This window comes from Orycteropus afer, unplaced genomic scaffold, assembly GCF_000298275.1.
Source record: "Orycteropus afer afer isolate SDZICR_OR568_19922 unplaced genomic scaffold, OryAfe1.0 scaffold00271, whole genome shotgun sequence".
Classification (NCBI taxonomy): Eukaryota; Metazoa; Chordata; class Mammalia; order Tubulidentata; family Orycteropodidae; genus Orycteropus; species Orycteropus afer.
Window position 1 is genome coordinate 2,682,141 of NW_006921858.1, and position 21,406 is coordinate 2,703,546.

The 21,406-nt window shown below is 40.6% G+C and overlaps 1 protein-coding gene across 1 annotated transcript in view; it reads right to left on the bottom strand.

Moving 5' to 3' along the window:
- Positions 1–14,608: 14,608 nt before the first annotated feature.
- The window catches only part of DIP2C (disco interacting protein 2 homolog C), a 412,525-nt gene continuing 405,727 nt past the window's right edge, over positions 14,609–21,406 (bottom strand). Inside the window, exons 34-36 of the mRNA XM_042782247.1 lie at positions 20,655–20,829; positions 18,006–18,129; positions 14,609–14,861 (exon numbers count right to left, since the gene is read on the bottom strand). Coding sequence (XP_042638181.1) covers positions 14,609–14,861; positions 18,006–18,129; positions 20,655–20,829 — 552 coding nt within the window. The remainder of the gene's footprint in view (positions 14,862–18,005; positions 18,130–20,654; positions 20,830–21,406) is intronic.

Below are 21,406 nucleotides of genomic sequence, written 5' to 3' on the forward strand. Positions count from 1 at the left end.
TGGACTCAACTCGATGGCAGTGAGTTTGGTTTGGTTTATTTGTATGTATATATCAGCAGCTAGTAACTACTGTTTCAGGATGGGAAAATTTTTTATTTGAGAATTCTCTATTTTGCACTTGTCAGAGATTACACAAGCAACAACGCATGTTGTTCTGAGTCTTCTGAAATTACCCTATGCAAGAAAAACCAGTGGACACTTCATCCAGTAATCCTCAGTGCAGCTTTCTTTTGTTTATTTAAATTGTGATTCTAGGGAAAATTTACAGGGCAATTTCATGTTCCATACAGCAGTTCATACACATTTTGTCTCATGACATTAACTGCAATTTACAATGTAACAGGCTCTCTTCCCGCTTCCTCCCCATAGTTACTTCTTCCCTGTGTCCTTCCCTCCCATGCACTCCTGCCCCACCAAGCTGTCTCCCTGTGCATGAACAGCCCTTCTATTCTCCCATGGTTGATCTCACCATGGAGTGTATCTACCTAATGTAAATGTTCTCATATGCCTGTCTTTTCTTTGGCTGGAAGCCACAGGAGTGTGTTCAATTCCAGACCTAAAGAGCAGCTAGGGGACATAGTCTAAAGGGTTCCACCAGGCTCTGTCATACCAGCAAACCTGGTCCTTTTTTTTTTCTTTATGATTTTGAGTTTTGTTCCACATTGTTCTCCTTCTCCATCCAGGATCTCCTACATAGATCCCCCTCCGAGTGGTTGACAGTGGTAGCTGGGCACTATCTAGTTCTTCAGGTCTCATATTCATATAGCCTGAGGAGAGCATGGTGTACCAGTCCCTTGGACTAATTATTTCCATGAAGTCTTTCATTTTCTTCATTCTTCTTTGCTCTGGATAAGGAGAGACCCATTGTTGCATCTAGATGGCCACTTGCAAGCTTTTAAGAGCCATTTGTTACTTACCAAAGTAGGATGTGGAACAATGTTTTTGTGTAGTATGTTATGCCAATTGAGCTTGATGTCTCATGTGACCACAGTCCTGAGCCCACAGGTCCAACTACTCATTCCCTCCAATAGCTGGCTGTGGCCAAGAAGTCACTGCAACCTTGTCTCTTGTCAGCTTTACTATATACCTGAACATTCTTACAGAACATGCAAATATGCTTGTAGATACATAGTCTGCCAATCCTATACATGGTCCTGGTTACATTCCCCCTTGCCTAGACATATCTGATTGTGGTGGTTAAGTTTGTGTGTCAACTTGGCTGGGCCTGATTGAGTGGCTGGGCAGCTGGTGGTTAATTATTCCCTGTGATGAGACTGGTAATCAACTGCATGGTGGGATCTTACCATAAGCAGCTGAGTAGCTGCTTTAGGGAGGTGTTCTGTTTCCCATATAAAAGAAGCAGCTTCGGGAATGGTCTCTAGCTTATGGCATGTTTTAACCTTGCATGTAGTGAAGTCATTGTTTAGCAGCCTGCCATGCTCTGCTGATCTTGGGACTTTTAATGGACTTGAATTAATGACCTGCAGTGTGGCTTGGTAATATCAGGACTGTACCTTATTGTCAACCTTGGGCTTGTCAGCCTCAGCAGCCAGCAGCTGGGTGAAGAAAAGTCTCCAGCTTCAGTGGTCCTGGAGCAGAAGGCAGAGCTGAAGCCCAAGGTTGAGGGGTTTCACCCCCTAGAGCCTGGCACTTTGAACTTGGACTTAAAGCCTCCAAACTGTAAGAGAATAAACTCCTGTTTCTTCAAGCCATCCCATTTGCGGTACTTTCTGTTAGAGCACAGAGGTAACCAGAACACTGATTATTAAGCCTGTGTACTCATCTATCTACCCTAGATCAATGTTTGCCATCACTGACAATACTGTATTGTATATGCAAAAGTGTTCATCTTTGTTGTCTGTATCTCTCAGGTACCACTATATGTCTTCCTCTTCCTTAATGCCACTGTGTTGATCTCTCACATTTGGTGCATTGCCCTTCCCTTCACCCAAATCAATACTTGTCTCTACCTAGCTAGCAGTGTTTCCTCCCTTCCCCTCCCATCCCTGGTAACCAACAAAGAAACTTTTGTTCCATATATAGATGTTGCCTTGACTTTTCACAATAGCAGAAACCCAAGGAGGGGTTTCTATGAGTCAGATCTGACTTTAGGGCAGTGAGTTTTGTGTTAAATTTGCCTCTATTTTTTCCTTGAGGAACTGTATAGTTTTAGGTTTCACATTTAAGTCTTTGATCTATCTGGAATTGATTTCTGTGTGTAGTGTTAGGTACAGATCTTGTTTCAGTTTTCTGCAAATGAATCTCCAGTTTTACCAGCACCTTTTATTAAACAAACATTCTCTTCTCCATTTAATGGATTTTGGGCCTTTGTCAAAGATCAGCTGACTATAGGTCAATGGTTCTATTTCTGGGTTCTCAATTCTATTCCATTGGTCTATGTGTCTGTCATTGTACCAATACCAGGCAGTTTTAACTACTGTGGCTGTATAGTAAGTTTTGAGATCTGGGAGCATGAGACCTCCTACTTTGTTCTTCTTCTTCAATAGTGCTTTGCTTATCCGAGGTCTCTTTTCCTTTCCATATAAAATTAGTGATTGGTTTTTCCATATCCTTAAAGATTGTTGATGGCATCTGCATTGGGATTGCATTGAATGTATAGATTGCTTTGGGTAGAATTGACATTTTCACAGTGTTCATTCTTCTTATCCACAAGCATGGGATGCTCTTCTATTTATGTAGATCTCTTATGGTTTCTTGAAGTAATCTTTTGCAGTTTTCTTTGTATAGGTCCCTGGTAAGATTTATTCCCAAGTATTTTATTTTTATGGTAGTAGAGTGTACTAAATCACATAGTGTGGCTTTTCTAGCTGTAAGTTTTTGTAAACTCCATGCTGGAATTTGCCATGAGCAAATGAGTAGCTCTTGATTTTTAAAGTCATCCACCTGGAGTGTTTCTGTTGAGAGTGGCATGAAGCAATTTTCTGGGAAGTTCTCTCTCTCTCTCAGGTGTATAGAATTCTGATGGTGGGATTGGTTAGTTTGGCCACTATGCCAGGCTCAAAAAGGACCCCTCCTAGAGGCAGAGGAGTCCCTCTGATTGCTGGCTGAGAAAAATGTGCTGCTGGGAGAAATGTGCTCCTGAGAGACATGAGAGACACATGCTGCCAAGAGAGAGACATGCACTGCTGAGAGAGTGATGTGCTACTGAGACTGCCAGCTGCTGAATGAGACGGTTGCGTACAAGAGACTGAGTGTATTTCTGAACTTGAAATGTAGCCTGTTGCTTCCCTAATAAATCTCATAATCTGTGAGTTCTGTGTGGCCACTGCAGCAAATTATCAAACCAAACAGAGAGGTGGTAGGTGCTGCGGGAGAAACAGTTGGTGTCGGGGTTGGTGAAAGGGCTGGAGGGAGGCAGCATGTCTGGCCTCACAGAAATAGAACTTGGGCTACTGATAGTGATTTTGTCTTCCTTTGTGGGGTTAGAGGTCAAAAGATGCAGCTTCCCTGCCCTTTTAGCAAGTAGCTATTGTTAATGGGGGAGCTCTCCTGGCATAGAGCCTAAGGCATTTGATTGCTAACCAGAAGGCTGGCGGTTCAAACCTACCAGCCACTCCTCAGAAGGAAGACAGGGCAATCTACTTCCATAGAGATACTGCCTTGGAAACCCAAGGAGGGGTTGCTATGAGTCAAAATTGACTTGAAGGCAGTGAGTTTGGTTTGGTTTGAGTATTGTAAATGGTATTGAATTCTTTATAATCTTTTTTGGGAGCTCTGGTAGCATAGTGCATAAGGCATTTGACTGCTAACCAGAAGGCTGGAGGTTCAAACCCACCAGCCACTCCTCAGAAGGAAGATGGGTCAATCTACTTCCATAGAGATACTGCCTCGGGAACCCAAAGAGGGGTCATTATGAGTCCAGTCGACTTGCTGGCAGTGAGTTTTTTCTTTTTTGTTAATATTACGGTGTCTACTCATCTTCCTTTCCTCTTGCTGACTTTTGGTCCTGGAAATTACTCTGAAACTTTTTCTTCAAAGGAGTCTAACCTCTTCCCAAATGCACAATTAAGGGAAGTCATACATACTTTTCAGAATGAATTCAGAGGAAGAATTCTAGAAATTTATTTTTAAACATACTGTATCTCTGTGGTCACCTTTTAGGAATTTTCTGACTGGCAAAGGATTTCCTTCCTGAATATAAACCAAATTATAGGTAGAAAACTTAGTACTCTAACACAGAAGTAAGCATCTGGCCACTACCCATCATACTTATGTTGCTGTTGTTGTTATTTGCCGTCGAGTCGGCCCCGACTCATAGCGATACTTAAGTAGCACTATAATCTGCTTTCAGGATGGCACTTACTAATATTGACTAAAACATGGAGGAGAGTAGACCTCAGAGTGATACAGTTCTCTCTCTCTGATGGAATTTATAATAAAGTAGATGAGACAGGACTAGAACTTGGGCCAAGGTAGAAAGTGTTATTGATACTCAGGTATCATTGAGGTTTCTTGAATCCACACAAAATATCTGATGTTCTTAGCTGAGTTTTACAAGTTTCACTCACTTCTGTTTATATCATGCCGAGTAGTCAAATGAGCAGTGAAATTGCCACAAAGTTGAGAAAGAGAAGTAAATTCATTCTATAGTTTGTGAATTATTGATTACTTGGTCCACAGAGGATTTAAGAGGTTCCTTAGAGAGAGGAGGCAAAGAAATGTTTTATTAATTGGTAGTGGGGCAGGAAGAACATCACTTTTACTTTATCCATGAAATCCTCCTGGATCCTGATCCTAACATGGTAACTAAGTCAAATTTACCTGAAGCCACATCAGGCCAATTGTTACTGGAGTTTTGACAGGGGGAAAAAAAAGGTGGCAGCAGCTAAAATCATTGAGTGTATGTTTCCCATTAAAACTTTGACAAAGAAATATTACTTCTTCAGCCACCTCTGGTACTTGGTTCATATCCTGTTTTACACAATTATAAGAAAATAGTCCTCTTCCTTGACTTTAAGATCAACTATTCGCAGTGTCCTCAGCTTTGGTTCTTAGGGGAATCTGTGGATTCCTTTGTCCTGAGTCCATGTCACTGGCATCTGGTGGCAGAGTGTGGAATGAGATTCTGGTAGATAGGCTGGAGGTCCCACAGGATGTTGCAGAAGCAAGTTCAGCACCATATGGAGCTGGTAGTCACCTTTACCCCCGATTCTGTGTTTCTAAATTCCTGAGGAAATGGGAAAGAGTAGACATGAGTTCAGAGATTCTAGTAGGCCTATACTTAGTTTTTCAGAGCTGCTATGACAGAAATACCACAAGTGGATGGCTTTAGTGAACAGAAATTTATCTTCTCACAGTTTAGGAAGCTGTTGTTGTTGTTGTTGTATGCCGTTGAGTCGGCCCCGACTCATAGCAACCCCTCCTTGGGTTTCTGAGGCAGTATCACTACAGAAGTAGGATTGCCCAACCTTCCTTCCGAGGAGTGGCTAGTGGGTTTGAACCGCCAGCCTTCTGGTTAGCAGTCAAGTGCTTTAGCCACTATGCTACCAGAGCTCCTGAATTCAGGGTGCTGTCTGTAGGGGAAGGCTTTTCTGTCTTCTCTGGGGGAAAACCTCTGTCTCAGCTTCTCTTCCTTGATTCATTGGTGATCTCTGTGTGGCATCAGTCTTTCTCTGTTTGTGTGTCCTTGCTTCTGTGCTTGATCTGCTCCTTTTATATCTCAAAAGTGCTTGACTTAAAAGACACCCTATGCTGATATGCCTTCATTAAAATAAAAAGGAGCTCTCGTGTAGTAGTGCCTAAAGCATTTGACTGCTAACCAGAAGACTGGTGGTTCAAACCCACCAGCCACTCCTCAGAAGGAAGGTTGATTGGGCAATCTAATTCTGTGAAGATACTGCCTCGGAAACCCCAGGAGGGGTTGCTATGAGTCGAATTGACTCAATGGCAGTGGGTTTGGTATTTTTTTGGGGGGCACAACCCAATCCATAATAAATCTTCTGGTATAGGTTTTAGAAGGCCTTCTCTGTGGTAACTCCACTGCCACAGTCACTTCCATCTCTAGTTCATTGCCTGTCCTTTTGCTAGCCAGACCCCTCTCCCTCTTAGTGGTTTCACTTCCTTGCATCATTTGTGTACAAATCCATCTACCCCAACAGATTGATGCTCTCCTGAGAGCAAGGCTTATTTTTATTTTCTTGAAGTCTATTATATCTCTGATTCTACTCCTAGGAAAATGTGATTTACATAGCAGGTGCTATCTATCTATCATCTATCTATCTAACATCTATCTATCTATCTATCTATCATCTATCTATCTATCATCCATCTATACCTATCATCTATCTGATGGATGAAATAAGCAGTCTAGCACCATTTAGCTTTAGATGGACATTGCTGGTCATGTCTATATTACTAAATGGTTCGCTCCTGGTACTACTGAAGTACAAGATGCCTAGGTGGGCCCTAGGGAGAAGGTCTCTGAAAGCCAAAGTCCTTCTAAGTTTTCGCCCTTGTGTAGAGGGGTCAGAACACATTAATCTCGGTGATTTACTCTATAATATTAGCTTCTGTGGCTCACGACATACCCTTAATTTTATAGCAAAAAATCGAGAACACTTTCCCTTTTCAGTGTGTATTGCCCACAGCAGGAGATAGACACTATTTGGACAGGCTCAAGCATTTTGATGTTGACTTTTAGTTTTAGACCTGGCTCTATTCATAGAATAAGAATGCCTCTTATTCTCTTGTCCCACTTTTAATTTGTACTTATCACATTATGGATTTTTCTAAACCAATTGAAATACTTTTTGGAATATGTAAGGAGTAAATTAATAGGTAAAGAAAATAGCCTGCACAGCTAACAGTGTGGTACTATCTTTGAATAAGTTATCTGTCCCTTAACTAAATTAGTGATTGCTAACTCCTTCCCCTTTTTGCCTTCTCATCCTTTCTTCCTTTCTAGTATTTCTGTGATTTGCCAAACCACAGGGATGTTGGAATCCTAGCAATGGGTTATCATAATACATTGAGCAACAAGGCCTTGATGGCTATCAAGGATTAACATTGGCATCTTCTGTATTATGAAAATAATGTCTATCATGTTTCCAGTTGCTGCCTGTTACCTATCTATTATATAACAGGAGAGCTTCACATCTCTTCCATAACAGCAGCCATTCATGCCACTCTTTCCTTGAGGCAAGTCTACGAGGAAGCCCTTCATCCAGCAAGTTTATGAAATGCCCAATACATGGCAAGTACTGTGCTGAGCTTTAGGGATGGAGAGAAGTATAAAATACACACTACTTTCTTTCTTTTTTTAAAAGGTGATGCTGTTTTACTTTTTTTCTTAAATATGGGTCTACCCTCTAGTTAGTGGTTTATCCTCCGTTCCCAGTCCACCCCTGGTAACCAACAAAGAATATTTCTTTTTTTGTGTGTGAAGGCCCCCACCTTTTTTTTTTTTGACTTTTTACAATTATAGTCTCATAAAATAGTTGTCCTTTTGTGATTAACTTCACTCAGCATAATAGGCTCTAAGTTCATCCATGTTATGAGATGTATCACAGATTCATCATTATTCTTTAACATTGTATAGTATTCCATTGGTATGAATGTTTGTTAATCCATTCATCCATTGATGGGCATTTATGGGCATCTTTTTGTTATTGTGAATAGTGCTGCGATGAATCTGTATGTGTATATATGTTTGTGTCATGGCTTTTACTTCTCTAGGATATATATAGTATATAGATAAGATAGATAGATAGATAGATAGATAGACAGATAGATACAGATAGATAGATAGTCATGGGATTATGTATCATATAGGTTGATTATGGTATTTCTATTTCTAGCTTTTTAAGGAAGCGCCATACTGTTTTCCTTAAAAAATGGTGCTTGCACCATTTTACAGTCCCACCAGCAGGGTATGAGGGTTCCAGTCTCTTGACCCCCTTGCTAAAATACACCCTATTTTCTAGTAACTCAGTCAAGAGGAAAGCTAGACCCGTGAAGAGACAACAATGGTGGGGGCGCTACACCCATCTACTCTAGGGAGATGCATTCTTTAAAGCAATCTGCCATGAGACACCAGAGGGGCAGCATTCACATGGAGGAAAAGCTGGACAGGAATGCACAGGTAAAAAGGGCACAGGGAGGGGGTAGTCACAGGGAAGAGAGGGGAGGAGAGTTTGTTATGGTTGGGGATGGTAATCTGGGGGTGAAATCAAATGGGCACGAAAAGTTGAATGTAAAACAAATTTGCTTTGTAAATTTGCACCCAAAGCACAATAAAACTAAAAAAAGAATAAAAAGGATAATGAATACAAGTCAATACAATGAATACAATGTCAGGGAACAAAACAATATAAGGAATGGAGCAGAAGGAAATTTGGCCCTTTTCCTCAATACACCTACCAATGCTCCCAGGCATTCAGAACCCCTTCTTCTCTTTCCATTTTCAATTAATTCTACTTTACCTTTTCACAGGAAATCCTAAGTCTCATGATATACTGGTAGCCCTATCTGGGTTCTCCACGCTTCGGAGAGAATATATGCAACTAGAATGCAGTGTCTATTACACTCTGCATCACAGAGGGTGAAGAGGGAAGGAAATGAAGGAAAATATGTTATTTAAACAGCAATACTAGGTCGCCTAACTTCTTAAGGTACTTTACCTTTCTGACTCCTCTTAGTTTCCTGCCTACTCCAGGGTACAGCTGAGCCCTGTTAAGAAAAAAAACAAAAAAACCCCACTAAACTCACTGCCATCAAGTTGTTTCTGACTCATAGCAACTCCCATTGGGTTTCCAAGGTGGTAAATCTTTACAGAAGTAGATTGCCCCATCATCTTCCATCTGTGGAACAGCTGGGGTTTGAACCACCAACCTCCTAGTTAAAAGTCAGATGCCTTAGGCACTATGCCACCAGAGCTCCCCTGAGAAGAAAGAAGACTGGAATCTAGGTCTGAGTAAGGGAGTCAATTTACAGAAGTTATTTGCCTAGATGTCTTAGCAGTTGGTGCAGTTAAAAAATCGAAGTCTCTGAGACAGTGATGGAACCGTACTCTGTCCCTTTTTAGTTCCACAAATTTTTACTTTGTATGCAAGTTCTACTAGGAACTCTGGTAGCTTAGTACCTGAGGCGCTTGGCTGCTAACCAGAAGGCTGGCAGTTCAAACCCACCAGCCACTCCTCAGAAGGAAGATGGGGCAATCTACTTCTGTAGTGATACTGCCTCGGAAACCCAAAGAGGGGTCGCTATGAGTTGAATCCATCTTGACGGCAGTGAGTTTGGTTTGTTTTATGCCAGTTCTAAATATGGGGCTGAATTGGATATGATAGAGTTCAGACAAAAACTCACGTCTACCCTTGAATGTCCAGTTTAGTGATGTGAGGAAGTAGTTAGGAGTGTGTATTAAAGGTATGGAGAAGTCAAATCACTTTGTGTGGTGTAGTAAATTGCCTGATACAGCTTTTCTAGCCATAAATCTTTGTAAACTCTGTCGTGGAATTTGCTGTGAGCAACTGAAGAGCTCCTGATTGTAAAAGTTATCCACCTGGGGTATTTCTGTTGAGAGTTGCACAAAGCAATGTTCTGGGAAGTTCACTCTCTCTCAGGTGCTTAAAATTCTGATGTTATGATTGGTTAGTTTGGCCACTCTGCCAGGCTCAAAAGGAGGCCTCCTAGAGGCAGAAGAAGTCTCTCTGACTGCTGGCTGAGAAAGACATACTGCTGAGAGTAATGTGCTCCTGAGAGACACATGCTGTTGAGAAAGAGATGAGAGACACACATTGCTAAGAGAGACACTGAGAGACACACATTGCTGGGAGAGTAGCTGAGACAGACTGTTGGCTGAGAGACAGTGGGCTGAGAGAGACTGGTGCTTCCTTAATAAACCCCACAGTCTGTGAGTTTCGTGTGGCAACTGCAGTGAATTATCAAACCTAGCAGAGAAGTGGTGGGTGTTATGGGAGGAACAGTTAGTGCAAGGGCTGGAGGGAGGCAGCATGTCTGGCCTCGCAGGAATAGTCCTTGGGCTACTGATGGTGATTCTGTTCTTCTCTTGTGGGGTTAAAGGAGGTCAAAAGATGCAGCCTCCCTGCCATTTAAGCACTTTAACATGGAAAAATTCACATTAGACTTCTGAAGCAAGCCAAGGTGAGCTGTTATTGTCAACCATGTCAAGATGTCATCATCGTAAGTTGGCAAACCACACTAGCAGTGGGGCCAGTTTGAATCACTGCTAAGATATCAGGTTGTCATTGGTCTTGACCACTAACCACTTTAAAGACTGAAAACAGTAAAACAATAAATTTAGAGTATTCACTAGACTTGAGCCAGATATGGCAGTAATACATTCTGCTTGAGGGACTAATGATGGCATTGATTTGATACTCCCACCCCAGAAGATGAGGACTTTCATGACTTTTTATGGAAGAAAATAAAATGTTTAACTTACTAGTAGGGATTAAGAGTAGTGACTCCTAGACAAATATAATGTAGTAAGTTGAAGTTGAGCATCATAGCAGATGGGGAAGTTAAGGAAAAACATCTCTACAGAAACTGTCTTACCACTTTTATCAAGGTGGCTGATCTTGGTGCATTAAGAGTCCACAGAGTATCCAAAATACAGAATTATAATTCAAACAACCAACTGACTACTGTCTCCTAAGAACTCAGTATCATACAAGAGGCCCTCAAGGATAAAGTACATGCTATCATAGTAGAAGATTCTAGACACACACACATGCTTGCGTGTATGTGCATGTTCATGCATGCACATGCACACACACAATGTCTGAAGTAATTCTCTCGGTTACTCTCTTGCTTATTTTGACCAGCCCTTGTTATGGCAGCCAGCTGAGAAACTGGGGGCCTGTAAATAATTAGTCCTTTCTTGCAATACTGTTTAATTCAGTGCAACCACAGACTGGTCTTACACATGCTATGCATTTTCATACACCCAAAGCATTGCCCGACAGTTAGCATGGGCCTGTGTTGACGGAGAGATGGGGAGACAAGTGGAGTTCTAAAACAAAGGCACTTAGATTAAGCCTGGTGGTTTCCAGTGTGTAGATTTGAGTTCTGATTTTCATGTGTAAATAACCTCCTAGGCCTTTGGTCAGCTATACTTTCCCAGAGACAAAGCCACAAAAAGTCTCAGATCTTGGCCAAAGGATCTGACTTTTGTTTGTCCAATGAATAAAGTCAATTTGGGCTGAACAGTCAGCTGCTTTACTTCCTTAACTGGGAAAAATTCTCTGCAACTGAGCTGGTGGAAAGTATCTGCACACAGAACTCATGCTTACTCTCTGTCCCAAAAAGTTATCAATAATCTGTACACTTGCAGCAAAATATGAACAAATATATTTAGATATATTTAAAAGAATTAAAAAAACATTTCACAAAAACATTTGTTGCCATAGGAATTTTTTTTTTAGCAATAAATGCCCACATCAAAATTTAAACATTGTTCAAAGTATGATTATCTGTACTAATAAGTTATGCAACAAATTATGTAAACAGAGTCAGATACATTTTACTGTAGGAGTCACTGTCCTTTCTGGGATTGAAGCTGCCCCATACATTTTTCCAGGGGACCAATTAAGAAACTGCTATTTTCAGAGCAACAAAAATAAAAGCTTTTATTTGTTCATTTGAATATAAAACAGGCGTTATCACAGATGTACAAAGCGTACTGGTGGTTTAACATACAAGAAGGTTGCTGTCCTTTGCACATAAAAATTTTGTTTGAAACTGTGATTGGTTGAGTACATGAATTTCTCTAACCAGTCACCACACTCTATGAAATAACGCTGCTAACATTCAACTGATAAAAGGGACCGTTTTCCCTTGGGTAAAGTGTCAAGCAGGATTAAATATATATAATAAACAAGCACCATGAGGAATCTGCTCCTGTTTGATTAGGTTTGTGTTTAAATGTTCATTGTGTACCCTCTCTTTGTGCAAGTGATTATACGGTTTTGTCTGACTTCAAAAGCACAAGGTCACAAGACAAACATTTTATACATTCTCATGAATGATTTATCTACAGTACAATTTCTAATACAGAACAATCCTTCTTTATTGCTGAAACTGGTGGTACTTAAGTGTCTCCTTTCCCTTTTTCTTGCACAACTTAACTTCAATCCTAGTCCACCAACTCTTTTGAACCTAAATGTTAACATCAGAGATGACAGGATGCAGAAGAGATCTGTTATTAACTGCAGTGCAGCATTTCCCCTCCCTTGAATGTAAAGTTGATATGGTGAAGGTTTGAAGTGACAGCTACATGGGTTTGCTTCTGGACACTGGTGAGAGTCACAAGTTCTCCTGCACACTGCAATTATGTTTCATAGTCAGTATCTTATCTGAAACCTTAAACCATCCTTCCCTTAAACAACGTGAGTGTGTGTATGAAAATGGTTTTTCCTGTGTGTGGTGGGGTTCTTTCAAACCCTTAGGAAGCAGAAGAGGATAGGAATGTGTGTCTGAAGCATGTAGGGAAATATTCATACACAACAAATGAAGTCAAACAATATTTTAAAAATCAATTGATTTGTGGAGATGGTGGGATGCACCACACATGTAGACAAATATAAAAAAGAAATGTCCCTCTCTAAAAAAAAAAGAAAAAAAAAAAAAAAAAAAAACAATCAGCCTTGGATCTTAGAAGTCAAACAAAACTTTTTTTTTCCCTTTTTTTAAGCAAAGGGCTTACTGCTGGCTGTATATAGCAAAGGCAGACAAAGGCATTGCCTACGATATAATGAGAAAAAAGATCTAAATTTTGCCCAGCAACAATCTTATAGTCATGCATATCTAGGAATGAGAGCCATTGCAGGATCATATGGGGGTAATTAGAAAATAAATCACTCGCGGATTGCTGATACCTTCTTCTTGGTGGGACACGGGCCAATTCAATTTAGAAGTGGACAGATGAGCTCTGAAAATTAAAGAGAGTGTGAGAAAGACAGCAGCAGCAGAAACAGAAACTACGGATGTATTTATCCACAGGTGGTTAAGATGAAGGCAGCCGTGAGGCATGCGTTCTTACTCCAGTCAGGGGCCTGTTAGGAATAGCCGGGCAGGTCAGTTACCTGGAGATTTGGCTTATGGCCAAGACTAGGGAACCCCAGAGACCAGAGGTTCACGCAGAGTTGGCTGGGTTGTAAGACCAGGTGAGGTTCACCTATATGAGTCTTTTCCCTTAAAGCTGTTCTGGACATTGTATCCACTCCACACAGTGGCCATCTTGGGGGCGGGAGAGGGGGGAAATCAATGCACCCTAGTGCAAATGACCACATCATATCATTCCTTCTCATACCAAGAACCAAAGAAAAGGTGACACAAACAAAAATGATGAAAATATTGTGCAACAAATTCTTGCAGCTAAGAAAACAGTGCTATTCACCAACCGGCCTTTCCTAAAGTCTATCAAATGTAGTAAGCACATGCCAGCAAAAACTCATTCATTGTTGCCCCCACAGCAAAGGAGAAAAAAAAAAAAAAAAAAATTAGTGCACATTTACCCTTAAATTCCTTCACCATCTTTGAGATGGCAATAATTTCACTTGCTGGTCTCTGGTATCTAGAAGAACCGTGTAGACAGGGCTACTAGCAATCTGTGATTGCTCTCGTCAGCAAAGTGTATGTGAGTAAATCACTCAATTATCTACAGTACAGTGGAGGGGACACCATGCAAGTGACAAGTTCTGCATTTTAAACTTTAAAATCTCCTTTTTTCATTAGTGAATTTATATTTCATATATATATATTTGTTGTGATACTATCCACGCAAGATAATACAACACTTTTTTATATTAGCAAACATTACAAGACTTTAATATTCTTGAATGTTTTTTCTCTTTTATACTTCTAAAGAGATCAAAATAAATTAAAAGTTTTGTACATAATTACATATGAAGAAGTTAACTTATTTTATCTTTTTAGTTTAGTACAAAGATATCTGCAAGATAATTGCCGAAATACACCTTATTTATAATTTCTTCTCATTCTATGCTAACATCAAAGGCCATATACTAGCCTCTGTTTCTTCAGCACATTTCTGACAAAGAAAGCTGCTAAAATCTAATTGGAAGGTGCTATTTGGAAGGTTTTCTCGTACCTCAACAAACTTTCCTAAAAGGATGAGATCTAGCAATGGCTTAAATTAGTAACAGATCCATGTCATTAAGATTTCATGACACATTAAAACAGAGAAAACAATTCTTTGTCACACTACATAAATTGTTTAAAAGAACCCATCTGGAGGGCAGAATATTTAATTGCTATTTCGGCTTAACAAAATACAATGCCACATTTACGAAGAAAGCACTTATTATTCAGTAATTTAAAAAAAAAAAGAAAGAAAGAAAAAAAAGTTTTTGAAATGGGCTTTTCCAACAAACTGAAGGCAGTAATCCCGAAGTCCTTCTGAGCTAAATTTAGTGGTAAATTCACAATTCACATTTCATTTCCATGCCAATCATCACTGCTGTGAAAAGTTGTCATCATCATCACCATCACAATGACAAAAGGTTCCATTCTGGTGAATGTTGCCCTCGTATCTGCACAATTTTAGTGGACACTGAGAATAATGTTTACATCTCTAGAAAAGTCCATGGAAGCGAAAGGGACAAGACTACATGTTGTAGGCCACGTAGATGGGATCTAGTTGGTCAGCCAAGAATCCGTCTCGTAGGTGCATACGCTGTTTCTCTCCACGGGAGTTGATAGGAATGACACCGATGTCCACCACAACCACCACTCCTACAATCAGATAGTGTTCCTCCAGAACCACATTGGTCACTAAAGGAACAAGGTCCAAGGCTTCTTGTTCTGACCCATCAAGCTCAACGACAACCACCAACAAATTTGTCCAGGTAAACACAGCACTAGAAGGGAGAAAAAACGTCATTATATTGTGAGTTTTTTAATATAACAACTATATGTTATTCTCAAAAAGGTTCTTTCTCAAATATATCTTATCCTCTTCTTTGGCCTGCTTTTCTTTGTAATTTCATCTCCTTTAATCTAAGTGATTAAACATTCCATACAGAGCTACTCTGGGGATAATAAATCTGTTGTTGGTATTTTCTACTGTCCTTCTCTAATGGTGGCTTGCTTTTTCAAGTGTTTTCTACAAGTGTGGGTGTAAGTCTATCAGAAAAAAAATGCATATTTTGTCCAGTATGGCTAATACAGACATTAAAATGAAAAGGAAATATTGGAGAATGTGTTCAATAGATCTCTCCATCTGGATTTTGCTTTGTGAGAACAATGTCTACATAAGGGAATAATCCTGCAGAAAACTGTTCCCAAGAAAATGTTGTGCTCTTTTGTGATACTAAAATCTTGTTTTTCCTGGCCCACGTGAGCCCATATTGTAATGTCAGAGATCATATACACCTTTCAGCCACATTCAGCCTTATTTTATTATTGCATTGAAATTTATGACATAGTTTGGCAGTATCAGTAATCAGCTTGGATTTTTGTATTTAATTTAGTAGGTCAAAGCATATTTGCTTTACTCTTAGCCCCTGGCTTCTCTAGGAAGCTCTGGGATGCTGGTTACTTGCTGTCAGAGCTTTTCTAAGGGCTAGATGCCAGTTTATATATTAAATTTTCTTCACAAGGTGGGGCATTGGCGGAAGGAAGAGGTGCCATTTTTTTATAGATTCGAGCTAATAAAAATCAATCAATGGCATAGTGCCTAAGGCATTTGACTGCTAACTAGAAGGTTGGTGGTTCAAACCCATCAGCCACTCCTGGGAAGAAAGACTGGGCAATCTAGTTCCATAAAGATTTACCGCCTCAGAAACCCAAAGAGGGTTGCTATGAATTGGAATTGATGGTAGTGAGTTTGGTTTTTGATGAGAAATGAAAAGATCTGATTGGCTGAAATTGTGTAACCGTCACATTGTGTGGCATTCATAACATGAGAGCACTTGCATTTCTGGGTGTGAGGTAATTAGTGGTGAAGCCCTGGAAAGGAGTAACACATACAAGTTGAGAAGGCAAGAAGGGCATTTGGCTAAATTAACTCAATGAAGGACCTCTCAGGGATTAAAAATAAAAACAAAAAAACAGGTATGGCTGAACAATTTCAAATGTACTGACAGTCAGTCAGAAGGAAATCCATTAGCTTTTCTTTCTTCAGGGCACTCCATGAGAACATATGATGAATGTATGCAGGCCAGTGGCCACACAGCAGGTTAACAACAAGTGATATTTAGAAAGAAAACTGGAAATACGGACTAGAAATCCATAGAGTAGCACACAGGCAGCCATGAACCTTTAAAGAGAACTCTACAGTGAGAACATTCCTTTTCCAACTAGATGGAAAGTGCTTGAAGGAGGCAATAAAAGCCAATTAAAATTATCTCCTTTGAAATATAAAAATGAAAGTTGGAATGAATAGTTATAGCAATGTGGATGGAAACTGGAGTCCCTGGATGGTATAAAACTGTTAATACGCCTGGCTGCCAACTACAAGATTGGAGCTCCGAGTCCACCCAGTGTGCCTCAGAAGAAAGCCTGGCAATCTACTTTTGAAAAATCAGCCATTACAAACCCTATGGAACACAGTTCTACTCTGAAACAAGTGGGGTTGCTATGGGTTGGAATTGACTCAGTGGAAACTGGTTTGGTATTTTATTTGGATGGAAATTGGGGTAGGCCTTCTGCCCTACTTTCTGAGCTGGCTTCTTTCCAGGGCTTTTGTTTGATCAGTTTCTGTCCTCCACATTCAAGTAGAGACGCAACACAGACAATATGAAGAACTTCATTTCAGAGTAAATAAGGACTTAGCCAATCTGAACCACAGGTCAATTCATGGGTTTACAAACTCTATCCCTTACAGTCTGCCAAGTACTCAATGTTCAGTTTCAGCCTGCCCGCTGCAAACCAATGAGCTTATAAGAAGCAGTGAACAAGCTCAGAGGCAATGCATTCAACCAAGACAAACACCCCATAAGAGATTTCTGAATGTACCTCCCTTAAGGATTCTAACCTAACTTTGAGATCAGTTTCATTAGGTCTGTTTGCCAGACAAGGAACTTGGTGCCCTTTGGTAAGCACTTTGGCCATTACCAAACGAATAAACAAATCTAAAGCTAATGATGGTGAATCGCTCTCAATTCTTAATTCAATATAAAGGCACTGCATGAGCCTGAGAAAGTCATTAGTATGGGTTGATTCAGCAGAGTACACACCACCACTCTAGCCTCCAGACCATCCCATTACAGATGGGCTATGCTGTAACATGGTGAGTGTGCTGCACAGAAAACAGAAAAAAGCAGCTGCCTGATCACCAAATTTGCTGCCATTATTTACGAAGCACCATTAGCACACTCAGTACTTTACAACAGATTAAAAGGGCCAGAGAGGAAGACACAGTTTCAAATGCTGGAAGTATTTCTCAGGACTAAGACCTCATTGTGGGCTCCTAGCCTGCTCAGCTGCCACACTACCCACTGCAGCATCCATAAGAGGTATCTTACCATTGTTGGCTTTTGTTTAATTCAAACAAGTTTTCCTTTGAATGTGTCTCTAAGTTAAGCTTGGCCATAATGTTTACCCCATGCTCAGCTAAGATTTCCCACCTGTTACAATCGCTTTTGAACTTCTCAAAATGACTATCATAAAAGTATTTTGTGTGCCTTTTTATGTATGTATGGACTTTATCATTATTTTTCCTATGTCATGCTTTTTAAACTAAAAGACATATGAACAAAAACAACAATAAAAACTTGGCCTCCTGGAAAATCTTATGAAGTAGTCTCCACTGTAATAAAAGTCTATCAGTTGTAGGTAAAGTATAATACATTAATGCTATGCAAGTAGTGCCCTTGTACTGTGGAGTTATTTATGCCCTGAAGATAAAGGTTTACAGTCTAAACCTATTACTCCCTTATCTAACGTATCAAACCCTCCTCTACCATTATGCCCTCTACAGTGCTCTCACTTTATACCAACACGGTCACTGCTCTCATGTCTACACACAGCCCTTGCAACACAACCCTCACCTTGCTACTTACCATTCTGTAACACTTTTATGGGCTCTGATGACAGAGGTCTCGATGTCTATTGGGTGATATCTCATTCCTCGCAACTCCATGGCTTCATCTAGCGCACCCACAACATAGAGGGCATCGTGGCGCTCTGTTTACAAGAAAGGGAAGAGAAAACACACGTGCATGAGCCTTCACTGCAATGGTGTTCAGGCTTTTTTTTTTTTAATGGAAAAAAAAAAAAAGATTAAAACTATCCCCAAGTGAGACAGAGATGTAAAGCAGAGGGACTACTGAGCTAGGAACAGCTAGCTTTTTCTAACAGGAAAGCTCTGCAGAGTAATAATGCCCGGGGCACTGTGTTCTTCTCTCTAGAGTGCCGGGCTGCACCATGTGCAGCATTCCCTCTACGCCCTTAGAATCAAGGGCAGGAAACAGATCTCACTCTGGATCAGTGTCTATACACTGTCAAACATGGTCTTATATCCATCAATAGCAAGGAGGTTCTGCCTGAGTATGTGGGCTGGCAGACAATCATTTTACCCTCACAGTGTTCCAAAGAAGAGGAAACAGGCTAATCAAGGGATTTCACCTGCCTGAGGTCACATAGTTAGGAAGCAACACAGCCAGAATTAAACCCATTTCCCTCTGTGTTCGTAACTATGTTATCAATTCTACGTATGTTTGTGAGAAGAAAGCATAGTTTCTGATAATGTTCTTCATAGGAAATGATGAATTCCCTAGCTCAGCTAACTGTGAGGTTTATTTTTATCAGTGATGCAAACCTCAGAATGATGACATACAGTTGGTCCTTAACAGTGAGGAAATGGATCCTTAATCTTTAGGGTAATAAGTATGCTTGGGCAACACTGAAAGATAACTGACATAAATAACCTAAGACAGAAAATATATTTTTTGCAATTGAAGAAGTCAGATAGAAAAGGTCCATCAATTCACATGCTGGCACTGATCAGTCCTGAGCGTCTCTCACTCCTGCAGGGGGTTTCCTTCTTGCAGCGGACCAGGGTAAACAGCAAAAACTCTCCTTATCCCCAGTGGTTCAAATGATGGGCCCCTTTCTGGCCTTCTTTGGGAGGTCTAAATTATCACCAGCTTTCCCATCTCTAAATTTAGTTCACCACAGGAACCCTGGAAAGCATGTTCCAATAAAGTAGTCTATCATTTTCCTGAATTGGAAATATGTTAAAATGCTTTTGTAATTTTTCCCTAAATTTAGTCCTTGTTCAGTCAGGTTAAGTCCCATTAAGTTCTTCAGCATGCTCCTGAATGAACCTTGCTGCTGTTTTCAAACTCAGCTTAGTGGGGTTTTGTTCTGCCAGGATATTGAAGGAGCTCTGGTGGTGCAGTGGTTCAAACCCATTAATCAGCCACTCCATGGGAGAAAGATGAGCTGGTCTGCTTCTATAAAGATTTACAGCCTTGCAAACTCTAGGGGGGCACTTCTACTCCATCCTATAGGGTCATTGTAAGTCAGAATTAACTCAATAGCAGTGGTTTGGGGTTTTAGGATATCACAAAGGAATCTTGGCTATTGCCTTTGTGAAATATTCAAGTCCTGCCTCTAATTTTAAGGAGCTCTGGTGGTGCAGTGCCTAAGACACTTGACTGCTAACCAGAAGGTTGGTGGTTCAAACCCACCAGCCACTTTGCAGAAAGAAGGCAGGGCAATCTACTTCTGTACAGGTTTACCACCTTAGAGACCCAAAGGGGACCACTATGAGTCAGGATCAACTCAATGGCAGTGGGTTTTTTTTTTTTTTTTTTTTGCCTCTAACTTCCGTGGAACTAAGGAGATTGAGAACGGATGCTAGAATTAGCAAAGAAGTTGGGTGCACAAGCATGCTTTCATATTTTTGTTTAAGAAATATCCATGGTCCTGACTTGACATCTCCTCAGAAATAGTGTCTCTGAAACAAAGCTCACCCTAAATTCCCAAAGCCAATCTTAGGGTATCTGCAGACCCAGGCCCTGTGTGGGTGAATGTACTACAAGAGGCACCCCATTACTACCCAAGGCTCTAGTCCTGGAGAGGGCAGCCTCACGTTCCCGGCTTCTGGACAAGCGTAGGTGCAGTCCCCAGCAGAGGGCAGCGGTGTCTCTCCCCAGAGCACAGGAATGGATATAGACACAGGACTCTGTGGTGGGGGAAGATGCTGTGGACTGGCAGCAAGGACAGAAATGCTCTCAGCTGCTCTCCTGGGTGCTCTCGCTTTCATTTCAGATAAGTCTAGGGTGGGAGGGGGCAGGTGTTCAGTGGTGGTGAGGAAAAGAGTCAGCAAGCTCTTACCTCTGTCAAGAAAACATCAAAGCTTGTGCTTGGAAGTCTTGGCTTCTACTAAATGGCACAAGGGCCTCCCTGGTTTTAAATATTAGAAGAAAGAGTATGTAATGCACTTTCAGCTAAATTGGCACATTTGGCACTTGACTTTCTTTTTTGTAAAAAAAAACTCAGCTATTTTCAGGCTGGTGAGAAGCAAGGATATACATGTTCTCCTGGGTTTGACTATCCCCAACCACAGATGTGCTTTCATTGTCTAGAGGAACCTGACTTTCTCCCTCTTCAAGGGCTGAGGGGCCTGAAGGGGGCTGTTAGCAGCAGCCTGCCCGGTTTGCTTGGGAGGGTTGGTGGCCTGGAATCAGCATGCAAATTCTCACCTCCGTTTGCATCTGTAAGCTCAGTTCTCCGCAGGAACCCCAAGTAGCCTGTCCGTGCCCAGATTGTCTGGGTGTCTCCAAAACTTAATCTTGAGTTGAAGTGATCTGACTGGAGGGATTCATCTCCATAAATTGTAAAATAACCACTGGCGTTGTGAGCACTGTGAACCCAAATCTGTTAACGAAGCAAAATATAACTGGATGTAAGGTCCCTTGAGACTATCCCCAGGGAAGAGGGTTTAAATTACTTTTACAATTCAATATATACTCAGTGATGCTACAAGTTTCTATGGACTAAAAGAGCAAGATAAAGTTAATCTCATTCAGGTTTCTGGGGAGATACACATAGGCCCACAAACTTTACTGAAATAAAAGTGGCACACACAAGCTTAACACAAACCAACCAACTCATCACCCATCTGGAAATCTGTTATACTAAATTAAAGTTTTTCCTTTTTTTTAAATAGCTTTTTAACAAACATATATGAACAAAGTTGCCCTAGTTTCCTTGTACTTATCAAAATATAATGGTTATTCCTAAAGAGCAGTCTGGAAAAATGTGAAAAGCTTTAAACCTTATTATGCTCTTTCACCTATTTAGCATATTAAAAAAATATATATGCATTTCTAAAAATATGCTAAATAGGTGAAAGAGCATAATAAGGTGTTATATATATATATATATATATAGGAGCTCTGGTAGCATAGTGGCTAAGACACTTGCCTGCTAACCACACGGCTGGCGGTTCAAA